Genomic DNA, 14,003 nt, shown 5'->3' on the forward strand with positions numbered 1-14,003 from the left:
TCTCATGTCGAGTGAGGCCATAAAACCCCGCCCATTGAGTGATCACATGTCCCTGCTCTGCCAATAGTCCTTCAATAATGAAAAACAGTTCACCTCAATGACCTCAAATGAACTTGGCCACACATAGAAGATAGGGGCAGGAGGAGGCCATTCGGCCCTTCGAGCCTGCTCCGCCATTCATCACGATCATGGCTGATCGTCCAACTCAATAGCCTAATCCTGCTTTCTCCCCATAACCTTTGATCCCATTCGCCCCAAGTGCTGTATCCAGCCGCCTCTTGAATACATTGAACGTTTTGGCATCAACTACTTCCTGTGGTAATGAATTCCACAGACTCACCACTCTCTGGGAGAAGAAATGTCTCCTCACCTCCGTCCTAAATGGTCTACCCTGAATCCTCAGACTGTGACCCCTGGTTCTGGACTCCCCCCACCATCGGGAACATCCTCCCTGCATCTATCCTGTCTAGATCCTGTTAGAATTTTATAAGTCTCTATGAGATCCGCCCTCATTCATCTGAACTCCAGCGAAAACAATCCTAACCTAGTCAATCTCTCCTCATACATCAGTCCCGCCATCCCCGGAATCAGCCTGGTAAACCTTCGCTGCGCTCCCTCGAGAGCAAGAACATCCTTCCTCAGAAAAGGAGACGAAAAATACACATAATATTCCAGGTGTGGCCTCACCAAGGCCCTGTATAATTGCAACAACACATCCCTGATCCTGTACTCGAAACCTCTCGCAATGAAGGCCAACATGCTTTCCCGCCTGCTGCACCTGCATGCCTACCTTCAGCGACTGGTGCACAAGGACACCCAGGTCCCCCTGCACAATCCCCTCTCCCAATTTACACCCATTATGTAGTAATTCACATCCCAAAGGCTTGCATGTTTGACAACCTCCTAAACCCTCGGGATTGAAGTGGACATACCTGAACGTAACGGTGGAATTGGGCAGCACATTTTCGTCAAATCCCGATTTGAGAACGGATTCGAGCTGTCGGATCGAAAGAGAAGGTTGGTTAGACAGACTGCGTCCTGGATCCCGGCTGTTTAAGATTTTCCGAATGCATTTGACAAATTGAAATGGGAAATAGCACCTCTCTAGTCTGGAAGTCTATTGACCGAAAGCTGACTGTTTGGGAGTGGAAACACGGAATACACAGGGCTGAATCTTACCATTTTATTGCACAGAGGAAAGAAAGTCGACGCATAGTTCGTCGACTGCATGGCTGGCTTTGCTTGCCAGATAATCCACATTCATAGAATAAGAGAATCATAGGATCCCTACAGTGCAGAACGAGGCACGGGCGGCTTGGGTGGCATGGTGGTTAGCACTGCTGCCCCACAGTGCCAGGGACCCGGGTTCAATTCCAGCCTCAAGTCACTGTCTGTGTGGAGTTTGCACATCCTCCCCATGTCTGCATGGGTTTCCTCCGGGTGCTCCGGTTTCCTCCCACACTCCAAAGATGTGCAGGTTAGGTGGATTGGCCATGCTAAATTGCCCCTTAGTGTCAGGGGGATTAGCAGGGTGAATATGTGGGGTTACAGGAATAGGGCCTGGGTGGAATTGTGGTCGGTATGGACTCGATGGGTTGCATGGCCTCCTTCTGTACTGTAGGGATTCTATGATTCTGAGGCCATTCGGCCCATCGAGCCTGAACCGACAACAATCTCATCCAGGCCCTATCTCCATAACCCAATGTATTTATCTTGCTAACACCCCTGACACTAAGGGACAATTAAGCACGGCCAATCCAACTAATCCGCACATCATTCGGACTGTGGGAGGAAACTGGAGCAACCTGGGGGGGAAACCCACGCAGACACGGGGAGAACGTGCAAACTCCACACAGACAGTGACCCGAGGCTGGAATCGAACCCGGGTCCCTGGCGCTGTGAGGCAGCAGTACTAACCACCGTGCCACCCTGTATTCTAACGTCATTCTATAATCCAGAATACTCCAAAATCCAGCAATGTCTTGGCCATTGTCATTCTGGCCTGGAGTGGTCACAATGTCCTGGCAATTTGTATTACGTACCCAGCTAATAATTGTAGTCTGCAGATTCATAAATTCGCTGGAAGTCTTGTCAATGAGGTTTGCAGTGAAGGCTTTATCTTCTATCACAAAGATAATATTCAGCATCATTGGCTCCAGGTTGTCGAACGTGATATCTATAAAACGGAGAATAGATATTAAGATACACTCGGCTAATCAAGTAAATCACAAAACTAGGAAATTTCAGCTTCTGTACCCCTTGTGGGGAGTCACTTCCAGTGGGCATTTTTACTGGGAAATCTACTGACAGAACTTGATTTGATTTGATTTATTATTGTCACATGTATTAACATACAGTGAAAAGTATTGTTTCGTGCGCGCTATACAGACAAAGCAAACCGTTCATAGAGAAGGAAAGGAGAGGGTGCAGAATGTAGTGTTACAGTCATAGCTAGGGTGTAGAGAAAGATCAACTTAATGCGAGGTAGGTCCATTCAAAAGTCTAATGGCAGCAGGGAAGAAGTTGTTCTTGAGTCGGTTGGTACGTGACCTCAGACTTTTGTATCCTTTTCCCAACGGAAGAAGGTGGAAGAGAGAATGTCCGGGGTGTCCTTAATTATGCTGGCTGCTTTTCCGAGGCAGCGGGAAGTGTAGACGGAGTCAATGGATGGGAGGCTGGTTTGCGTGATGGATTGGGCTACGTTCACGACCTTTTGTAAGGTTCTTGCGGTCTTGGGCAGAGCAGGAGCCATACCAAGCTGTGATACAACCAGAAAGAATGCTTTCTATGGCGCATCTGTAAAGGTTGGTGAGAGTCGTAGCTGACAGGCCAAATTTCTTTAGTCTTCCGAGAAAGTAGAGGCGTTCTTAACTATAGTGTCAGCGTGGAGGGGCCAGGACGGATTGTTGGTGATCTGGACACCAAAAGCTTGAAGCTCTCAATCCTTCCTACTTTGCTCAGTCTTTTCCCAGTTTTTGAGTGACTGATGTTTTTAATTGCATGGCAATATGGCAGCCATTTTCCCATACATAAGGCAGGATTTTCCACCCTCGCTTGCCCCGAAACCAGACAATCCCGCCCGAGATCAACGGACCTTTCCATGGTAAGCCCCTCGCCCACTCCCATTCCCGTGGCAGGTGGGACAATGAAATTCGCCCCATGTTCTCCAATGGGGAGGACCGTCCCTGCGACACACATTCGCAAATTGAACGTTTCCATTCTCATTCACGTCAAGGGTTAATGCATCCCGGACATTCCCTCTTCCACCTTCTTCCGTCGGGAGAAAAATACAAAAGTCTGAGGTCACGTACCAACCGACTCAAGAACAGCTTCTTCCCTGCTGCTGCCATCAGACTTTTGAATGGACCTACCTCGCATTAAGTTGACTTTTCTCTACACCCTAGCTATGACCGTAACACTACATTCTGCACTCTCTCCTTTCCTTCTCTATGAACGGTATGCTTTGTCTGTATAGCGCGCAAGAAACAATACTTTTCACTGTATGCTAATACATGTGACAATAATAAATCAAATCAGAAACAGTCTGCTTTGTTGCAATTCAGACACTGATGGCACAGTGGCACAGTGGTTAGCACTGCTGCCTCACATGCCAGGACCTGGGTTCAATTCCTGGCTTGGGTCACAGAGTCTGCATGTTCTCCCCGTGTCTGCGTGGGCTTCCTCCGGGTGCTCCGGTTTCCTCCCACAGTCCGAAAGACGTGCTGATTAGGGTGCATTGGCCGTGCTAAATTCTCCCTCAGTGTACCCGAGCAGGAGTGTCATGACTAGGGGATTTTCACAGTAACTTCATCGCAGTGTTAATGTAAGCCTACTTGTGACACTAATAAAAAATGTTAAACTGAAACACTCATGTTGACCTTGCTGAACGAGAGATTTTGATGCTTCTGATTAGCAGTGAGTCTGGATTTTTTCCTGTAAATGTAGAGTAGACATTGTAATATAATATAATCAACGTATAAAGAACTTTGGGTGGGATTCTCTAGCCGTGCTCACCCCAAAACCGGAGAATCCCAGCTGAGGTCAATGGACCTTTGTGCGCTCCGCCCTCCCGCCTCCTATGAATCCCGTGGCAGGACAGCAGAATTCCCCCCCGTTGCCTTTACAAGAATAAGACATTCAGTCAACTGGTAAATGTGGGAATTTAAAAAAATCCAAGGGACGGAATTTTAGTGCCCCGCCCGCTACGGGAATCAGAGCGGGCGAGGGGCGGAGCATGGAAAGATCTGTTGACCTTGGGCGGGATATAGGATTATGAAGAGAGCAGATAAGATAGAAGCAGGGAGGTTGTTTCCACTGGTGGGTGAAACTAGAACTGGAGGGCATGGCCTCAAAATAAGGGGGAGCAGATTTAGGACTGAGTTGAGGAGGAATTTCTTCACCCAAAGGGTAGTGAATCTGTGGAATTCCCTGCTCAATTGAGGCTACCTCATTGAATGTTTTTAAGGCAAGGATAGATAAATTTTTGAACAGTAAACTTACTTTACGGTTCCAGGATGAGCCAGGCCGTAAAAATCCTGCCCATGGAAGCCTCACTACTCTACATTATCCCTGTTTGAATACCATTGCCAAACATCCTGGCAAAACTTCATTTAAGGAATAATATGTAAGGAATAACAGCAAAATGGACTATCATTTAAATGGTAAAAAATTGCAGCATGCTGCTGTGCAGAGGGACCTGGGTGTCCTTGTGCAGGAATCTCAAGGAGTTGGTTTGTAGGTGCAGCAGGTAGAAATAGAAATAGAAATAGAAACCCTACAGTACAGAAAGAGGCCATTCGGCCCATCGAGTCTGCACCGACCACAATCCCACCCAGGCCCTAATTAAGAAGGCAAATGGAATTTTGTCCTTCATTGCTGGAGGGATGGAGTTTAAAAACAGCGAGGTTATGTTGCAACTGTATAAGGTGCTGGTGAGGCCACACCTGGAGTCCTGTGTACAGTTTTGGTCTCCTTACTTGAGATAGGATATACTAGCACTGGAGGGGGTGCAGAGGAGATTCACTCGGTTGATTCCGGAGTTGAGAGGGTTGGCTTATGAGGAGAGACTGAGTAGACTGGGGCTATACTCATTGAAATTCAGAAAAATGAGGGGAGATCTTATAGAAACATATAGGATTATGAAGAGAGCAGATAAGATAGAAGCAGGGAGGTTGTTTCCACTGGTGGGTGAAACTAGAACTAGGAGGCATGGCCTCAAAATAAGGGGGAGCAGATTTAGGACTGAGTTGAGGAGGAACTTCTTCACCCAAAGGGTAGTGAATCTGTGGAATTCCCTGCTCAATTGAGGCTACCTCATTGAATGTTTTTAAGGCAAGGATAGATAAATTTTTCAACAGTAAAGGAATTAAGGGTTACGGTGAGCGGGCGGGTAAGTGGAGCTGAGTCCACGAAAAGATCAGCCATGATCTTGTTGAATGGCGGGGCAGGCTCGAGGGGCCAGATGGCCTACTCCTGCTCCTAGTTCTGATGTTCTTATGTTAACTCCAGGCATCATGGAGTATCCCCCTCACTCGGACCTGGCCAGTTCTGCTCATTAATGTGTCAATTTTGACAGGAACCACATCAGGCGACTCAGATATTTCGAAACTTGCTGAATTATTTTGCAACGTCTAATACTTACTGCCTGACTGGATGGATTCAGGGCTAATTGTCAAGTTTCCCACTGAGCCATTCTGCAGTTCGTTTGACAATGCTTTCACCACTTCGGAAGGAGCAGGAGCTACACTTTCTGCTTCGAAAAGCAGGGTACTGTTTACATCTATGGATCCCCTCCTGAAAAGAAATCAATTATATCAATCCTCTGAGCATCATAGAATAGAATCTACAGTGCAGAAGGAGGCCATTCGGACCATCGAGTCTGCGTCGTCAACAATCCCACCCAGGCCCTATCCCCATAACCCCACATGTTTACCCCACTAATCCCTCTAGCATCCGGGGGCCAGTGGCCAATCAACCTAACCCCCACATCTTTCGGACTGTGGGAGGAAACCCGGAGCACCCGGAGGAAACCCACGCAGACACGGGGAGAACGTGCAATCTCCACACAGACAGTGACCCGGGGCCGGAAGTGAACCCGGGTTCCTGGCGCTGTGAAGCAGCAGTGCTAACCCACTGTGTCACCCTGCCGCCCAATCTTCACATCCTTGTTGGAATAATCTACTCGTTTCATATCCAGCTTTCGCACGCCTAGTGGCACACTGAGGCAGGCTTTTGTCTGTTTCCATAGGGGTGGCACGGTGGCACCTTGGTTAACACTGCTAACCCACAGCGCCAGGGACCCTGCCATTGACCTGGGTACAAACAACACTAGGCCCTAAGAGTATTCAAACTTCCAAGTTTTAATCACGTGCACAAGTGAGAACACAATGCAGGGCAAAGCACTGCAAGCTGTTCTGTCAATTCGTACAGAAAATGTAACAGTTAAAGTTTACGGGGGCCTGGAATGCGCTGCCGGGCAAGGTGGTGGAGGCGGACACACTGGGAACGTTTAAGACTTATCTAGACAGCCATATGAACGGAGTGGGAATGGAGGGATACAAAAGAATGGTCTAGTTTGGACCAGGGAGCGGCACGGGCTTGGAGGGCCGAAGGGCCTGTTCCTGTGCTGTATTGATCTTTGTTCTTTTGTTCACCGTATCTTGCCTTTTGGAATTTTGGTCTTCTTTTCATCCTGTGGCCAAGGCTGAGAACACAGTGTTTATAAAAGTGACACAAGGTTTAGATTAGTCGCTTATCCTGAGTACATCAGCGCAGGCCTCACTGAAGGCCTTGTTTACATATTTGCTGACAGAGTTGCCTTGTTGTTGTAACTTAATTTTCCATACCAACATCTGCAGTTTTTTAACTGCTTTTAACTATAGTTTCATAAGTTCCAGCAACCCCATGGTGCTTTATTTGAAGTGGAGATATGTGGAAACTTGATGTCTGTGTCGATATGCTCCCTCCACTCACATTGTCTGTATCTTTAAGATCTGGCTGGCTGTAGGGATTCGCATTCTAATCAGTATTCTGTAACTTGATTTTGTGTCTCTGTATGCCCTGTTTGAGAGCAGATTTTCACTCCATCTGACGAAGGAGCAGCGCTCCGAAAGCTTATGGTATTTGCTACCAAATAAACCTGTTGGACTTTAACCTGGTGTTGTTAAAACTCTTGCTTTATTTGAAGTCAGCGTCTTTAATCTTGCAGAACAAATTTAATTGAATTTTTGGCCATAGCTGGAAGTACAACTTAATTTCCACAGTCCGGATTCGATCCCGGCTTGAGTCAACTGCCTGTGCAGAGGCCGCCTGTTCTCCCCGTGTCTGCATGGGTTTCCTTCGGGTGCTCCAGTTTCTTCCCACAGTCCAAAAGACGTGCTGGTTAGGGCGCATTGGCCGTGCTAAATTCTCCCTCAGTGTACCCGAACAGGCGCCGGAGTGTGGCGACTAGGGGATTTTCACAGTAACTTCATTGCAGTGTTAATTGTCTAATTGTGACACTGATAAATAAACTTTAAACTTCGCTAGTAATTGCTGGAATAGGTCGCTAGTCTGTCGCCAGGGGGTTTAAAGTTTGGGGGGAGGCACCACTCCCCATCAAGCGTGGCTGACCAGGAGTCTCTCCCACTCTTACCACCAGCGTGTTTGGAAGGATTTTACAGGTTGACACTCAACCTGTTTGGCCGCATTATGAACGTACCTTCCTTGGCCGTCAAGTCCTGATGTGGGACTGGAACCTGGGTCCCTGGCACTGCGAGGCACAGTAAGAAGTCTAACAACACCAGGTTAAAGTCCAACAGGTTTATTTGGTAGCAAATACCACTGTGAGGCAGCAGTGCTAATCACTGTGCCACCATAATTCTGCTCCTATACCCTATGGTCTAAGTGTCTTGGTACTGTTACAAAGTGCAAGTCACGGAGGAGACACTGAAGTGAGTTTCTGAACTCTTTCTCTAAATTCCATCGTTAGCTGGTAGATAAAGACATTATCTTCATTCATTCACCCCGTTACTTACTTGAATCCGTTAATCTTTACGCCACGGAAATTATCAGGCAGAATTTTACGGTATATTGGATCGAGCTGGAATAAGAAGAAATACATTAGGATTTTGTTGGAATTATTTTAGTATCTAAACACCTGATGTTAACATTTTTAATGTCCATTAATATGAATGGGAACTGCTGGATATACTGGGCTCTTAAGGTTAAGGGTTTAAGTTCCATTCCAGAGACACGAGTGTAAATCTAGGTCTGACACTCCCAGTACTGAAACCGCAGCACTGTGGCAAGTGCTATATCTCAGGACGATCCTAACCAACCTTTCTCTTTGTCAAGGTCTCAGCCCAGAGGCAAATCTTTCCAGGATTCCGGCTCTTTGAATAGCGCTGCGGAATCTTCCAACTGCCAATGAGTGAGCTGTTACAGTTAACCACCTCAGCTGGAGGCCATTCAATAGGTGGGCATGCCCAACTCCCTCAGTAGCGCATCAAAGTCGTAGAACTATAGAGTTCCTACAGCGCAGAAGGAGGCCATTCGGCCCATCGAGTCTGCACCGACTCTCTAAATCAGAGCCATTTTCCCATACCCTACCTTCGTAACCCCACACATTTACCAAGGCCAATCCACCTAGCCTGCACATCTTTGGACACTAAGGGGCAACTTAGCATGGCCAATCTGCCTAACCTACTCATCTTTGGACACTGAGGGGCAATTTAGCATGGCCAATCCACCTAGCCTGCACATCTTTGGACACTAAGGGGCAACTTAGTATGGCCAATCCACCTAGCCTGCACATCTTTGGACACTAAGGGGCAACTTAGTATGGCCAATTCACCTAGCCTGCACATCTTTGGACACTAAGGGGCAACTTAGTATGGCCAATCTACCTAGCCTGCACATCCTTGGACACTAAGGGGCAATTAAGATTGGCCATGCCAAATTGCCCCTTATTGTCCAAAGATGTGCAAGTTAGGTGGATTGGCCATGCTAAATTGCCCCTTTGTATCCAAAGATGTGCAGGCTAGGTGGATTGGCCATGCTAAATTGTCCCTTAGTGTCCGAAGATGGGCAGGTTAGGTGGATTGACCATGCTAAATTGCCCCTCAGTGTCCAAAAATGAGTAGGTTCGGCGGATTGGCCATGCTAAATTGTCCCTTAGTGTCGGCGGGACTAGCAAGTTAAACTGTGGGGCTACAGGGATAGGGCCTGGGTGGGATTGTTGTCAGTGCACACTCGATGGGCCTAATGGCCTCCTTCTGCACTGTAGGGATTCTATGATTCTATAACTCCATCTACACTTCTCGCTGCCTCGGGAAAAGCAGCCAGCATAATCAAGGATCCCACGCACCCCGGACATACTCTCTTCCTCCCTCTTCCGTCGGGAAAAAGATACAAAAATCTGAGATTACGTACCAATCGACTCAAGAACAGCTTCTTCCCTGCTGCCATCAGACTTTTGAATGGGCCTACCTTATATTAAGCTGATCTTTCTCTACACCCTAGCTATGACTGTACCACTACACTCTGCAGCCTCTCCTTTCCTCCTCCCCTATGTACTCTATGAACAGTATGTTTTCTCTGCATGGCGCGCAAGAAACAATATTTTTCACTTTATCCAATACACGTGACAATGATAAATCAACTCAAAGCCCTCTGGTGGTATGAAGTGATTGGTGAAGGTTGCTTAAACAGGATGGAGAAACTTAATTGGGAAAGGCTTTTGAAATCCTTCAAGCAGCACAATTATCTGATTTGATCCATTAGCTCAAAGGGAGTTTCTCGAATTGTTCCAGGCTGCAGTTGATGACTCTTGCCTCTGACTCAGAAAGCTATGGGTTCAAATCCCACACCAGAAACCTGGACGTAGATAGATAATCAGGTGTAGTGAAAAATCCTCATGGAGGTGGGTGCCAAATTGTGATGACGGTAGAGGAAAAACAGGTAATCATAATTCATAACATCATTAAAGATTATCATTAAAATTACCAATCAAATAATTGGCAATAATTTCCTTGGAAAGGGGTCCAGAGGAGGTTCACAAGAATGATCCCTGGAATGAAGAGCTTGTCGTATGAGGAACGGTTGAGGACTCTGGGTCTGTACTCATTGGAGTTTAGAAGGATGAGGGGGGATCTTATTGAAACTTACAGGATACTGCGAAGCCTGGATAGAGTGGACATGGAGTGGACTAGTAGCAAAAACTAGAACCAGAGGGCACAACCTCAGGCTGAAGGGACGATTCTTTAAAGCAGAGATGAGGAGGAATTTCTTCAGCCAGAGAGTGGTGAATCTGTGGAACTCTTTGCCGCATAAGGCTGTGGAGGTCGGGTCATTGAGTGTCTTTAAGACAGAGATTAATAAGGGGATCAGGGGTTATGGGGAGAAGGCAGAAGAATGGGGGTGAGAAAAGTATCAGCCATGATTGAATGGCGGAGCAGACTCGATGGGCCGAGTGGCCTAATTCTGCTCCTATATCTTATGGTCTTCTCCCCAATGTACTCCATGAACGGTATGCTTTGTCTGTACAGCGCGCAAGAAACAATACTTTTCACTGCATCCCAATACATGTGACAATGATAAATCAAATCAAATTCTCTGTAACACACACCACCTGCCTGAAGAGACAGCTGAGACTGGGAGGAACCTGTGGACAAATTCAGTGTCATAAAGATTGTGAAGAAAAATTGCTTCATTTATAATATTTACACAATGTTAATAACTAAAATGCTGCATTTAATGGGAAGGATAAAATAGAGGAAATCAAAAGTCTGTGCTAAATGTGTAAAGATATCGCGCGGAATAGTTTACCGGGAGGAATAGTTTCCCGGGGGGAATAGTTTACCGGGGGGAATAGTTTACCGGGAGGAATAGTTTCCCGGGGGGAATAGTTTACCGGGGGGAATAGTTTACCGGGAGGAATAGTTTCCCGGGGGGAATAGTTTACCGGGAGGAATTTAAACTCACCGTATTCTTTAAACTTATTGCAAGTTCTTTGAACTCGGGTGAACTCGGGTTCTCCAGGGCCGGTTCAAATTCCTTCACTATTTTGAATACCAGGGATCTCTCTTGTTTGGGTGCAGGTTGACTTGTTGTGATCGGAGTAGTTGTTGTTGTAACTGGGGTTGTTGTCTGTTTTGGGTTTGTTGTTGTTGTTGTTGGAACTGAAGTTGTTGTTAGTTCTGGGGTTGTTATTGTTGTTGTTGGAACGGAAGTTGGTGTTTGCTCAGGGGTTGTTGTTGTTGCTGGAACAGAAGTTGTTGTTAGTTCTGGGGTTGTTGTTGTTGTTGGAACGGAAGTTGGTGTTTGCTCAGGGGTTGTTGTTGTTGCTGGAACAGAAGTTGTTGTTAGTTCAGGGGCTATTGTTGTTGTTGTTGGAACAGAAGTTGTTGTTAGCTCCGAGGTTGCTGTTGGAACGTAAGTTGTCGTTAGTTCAGGGGCTGTTGTTGGAACTGAAGTTGTTGTCTGTTCAGGGGTTGTTGTTAGTTCTGGGGTTGCTGTTGTTGGAACTGAAGTTGTTGTCTGTTCAAGGGTTGTTGTTGTTAGTTTTGGGGTTGTTGTTGTTGTTGGAACAGAAGTTGTTGTTTGCTCAGGGGTTGTTGTTGGAACAGAAGTTGTTGTTAGTTCAGGGGCTGTTGTTGTTGGAACTGAAGTTGTCTGTTCAGGGGTTGTTGTTGTTGTTGGAACTGAAGTTGTCTGTTCAGGGGTTGTTGTTGTTGTTGGAACTGAAGTTGTGGTCTGTTCAGGGATTGTAGTTGTTAGTTCTGGGGTTGTTGTTGTTGGAACAGAAGTTGTTGTTTGCTCTGAGGTTGTTGTTGGAACATAAGTTGTTGTTAGTTCAGGGGCTGTTGTTGTTGGAACTGAAGTTGTTGTCTGCTCAGGGGTTGTTGTTGTTGGAACTGAAGTTGTTGTCTGTTCAGGGGTTGTTGTTGTTGGAACTGAAGTTGTTGTCTGTTCAGGGGTTGTTGTTGTTGGAACTGAAGTTGTTGTCTGCTCAGGGGTTGTTGTTGTTGGAACAGAAGTTGTTGTTAGTTCAGGGGTTATCGTTGTTGTTGGAACAGAAGTTGTTGTTAGCTCCGAGGTTGTTGTTGGAATGTAAGTTGTTAGTTCAGGGGCTGTTGTTGGAACTGAAGTTGTTGTCTGTTCAGGGGTTGTTGTTGTTAGTTCTGGGGTTGTTGTTGTTGGAACTGAAGTTGTTGTCTGTTCAGGGGTTGTTGTTGTTAGTTCTGGGGTTGTTGTTGTTGGAACAGAAGTTGTTGTTTGCTCAGGGGTTATCGTTGTTGTTGTTGTTGGAACAGAAGTTGTTGTTAGCTCCGAGGTTGTTGTTGGAATGTAAGTTGTTGTTAGTTCAGGGGCTGTTGTTGATGGAACTGAAGTTATTGTCTGTTCAGGGGTTGTTGTTGTTGGAACAGAAGTTGTTGTTAGCTCTGAGGTTGTTGTTGGAACATAAGTTGTTGTTAGTTCAGGGGCTGTTGTTGATGGAACTGAAGTTGTTGTCTGTTCAGGGGTTGTTGTTGTTGGAACTGAAGTTGTTGTCTGCTCAGGGGTTGTTGTTGTTGGAACAGAAGTTGTTGTTAGTTCAGGGGTTATCGTTGTTGTTGGAACAGAAGTTGTTGTTAGCTCCGAGGTTGTTGTTGGAATGTAAGTTGTTGTTAGTTCAGGGGCTGTTGTTGGAACTGAAGTTGTTGTCTGTTCAGGGGTTGTTGTTGTTAGTTCTGGGGTTGTTGTTGTTGGAACTGAAGTTGTTGTCTGTTCAGGGGTTGTTGTTGTTGGAACAGACGTTGTTGTTAGTTCAGGGGTTATTGTTGTTGTTGGAACAGAAGTTGTTGTTAGCTCCGAGGTTGTTGTTGGAATGTAAGTTGTTGTTAGTTCAGGGGCTGTTGTTGATGGAACTGAAGTTGTTGTCTGTTCAGGGGTTGTTTTTGTTGTTGGAACTGAAGTTGTTGTCTGTTCAGGGGTTGTTGTTGTTGGAACAGAAGTTGTTGTCTGCTCAGGGGTTGTTGTTGGAACAGAAGTTGTTGTTAGTTCAGGGGTTATCGTTGTTGTTGGAACAGAAGTTGTTGTTAGCTCCGAGGTTGTTGTTGGAACGTAAGTTGTTGTTAGTTCAGGGGCTGTTGTTGGAACTGAAGTTGTTGTCTGTTCAGGAGTTGTTGTTGTTAGTTCTGGGGTTGTTGTTGTTGGAACAGAAGTTGTTGTTTGCTCAGGGGTTATCGTTGTTGTTGTTGGAACAGAAGTTGTTGTTAGCTCCGAGGTTGTTGTTGGAATGTAAGTTGTTGTTAGTTCAGGGGTTGTTGTTGATGGAACTGAAGTTGTTGTCTGTTCAGGGGTTGTTGTTGTTGGAACAGAAGTTGTTGTTAGCTCTGAGGTTGTTGTTGGAACATAAGTTGTTGTTAGTTCAGGGCTTGTTGTTGTTGGAACAGAAGTTGTTGTCTGCTCAGGGTTTGTTGTTGTTGGAACAGAAGTTGTTGTTAGTTCAGGGGTTATCGTTGTTGTTAGAACAGAAGTTGTTGTTAGCTCCGAGGTTGTTGTTGGAACGTAAGTTGTTGTTAGTTCAGGGGCTGTTGTTGTTGGAACTGAAGTTGTTGTCTGTTCAGGGGTTGTTGTTGTTAGTTCTGGGGTTGTTGTTGTTGGAACTGAAGTTGTTGTCTGTTCAGGGGTTGTTGTTGTTAGTTCTGGGGTTGTTGTTGTTGGAACAGAAGTTGTTGTTAGCTCCGAGGTTGTTGTTGGAACGTAAGTTGTTGTTAGTTCAGGGGCTGTTGTTGTTGGAACTGAAGTTGTTGTTGGAACATAAGTTGTTGTTAGTTCTGGGGTTGTTGTTGTTAGTTCTAGGGTTGTTGTTGGAACGTAAGTTGTTGTCTGTTCAGAGGTTGTTGTTGTTAGTTCTTGGGTTGTTGTTGCTGGACCTGAAGTTGTTGTTGTTGGAACTGATGTTGTTGGTTCTTCTGGGGTTGTTGTTATTGTAACTGCAGTTGTTGTTATTTCTGGGGTTGTTGTTGTTAGTTCTGGGG

General features: G+C 46.0%; 1 protein-coding gene across 1 annotated transcript in view; it reads right to left on the reverse strand.

Annotated features, from left to right (window-relative positions):
• The window catches only part of LOC144480397 (uncharacterized), a 49,534-nt gene extending 38,396 nt beyond the window's left edge, over nucleotides 1-11,138 (reverse strand). Inside the window, exons 1-5 of the mRNA XM_078199802.1 lie at nucleotides 10,963-11,138; nucleotides 8,016-8,080; nucleotides 5,642-5,793; nucleotides 2,043-2,176; nucleotides 933-997 (exon numbers count right to left, since the gene is read on the reverse strand). Of these exons, the coding sequence (XP_078055928.1) occupies nucleotides 933-997; nucleotides 2,043-2,150 (173 nt within the window). The 5' untranslated portion in view covers nucleotides 2,151-2,176; nucleotides 5,642-5,793; nucleotides 8,016-8,080; nucleotides 10,963-11,138. The remainder of the gene's footprint in view (nucleotides 1-932; nucleotides 998-2,042; nucleotides 2,177-5,641; nucleotides 5,794-8,015; nucleotides 8,081-10,962) is intronic.
• Nucleotides 11,139-14,003: the final 2,865 nt, after the last annotated feature.

Source organism: Mustelus asterias, chromosome 29 (assembly GCF_964213995.1).
Source record: "Mustelus asterias chromosome 29, sMusAst1.hap1.1, whole genome shotgun sequence".
NCBI classification, from domain to species: domain Eukaryota; kingdom Metazoa; phylum Chordata; class Chondrichthyes; order Carcharhiniformes; family Triakidae; genus Mustelus; species Mustelus asterias.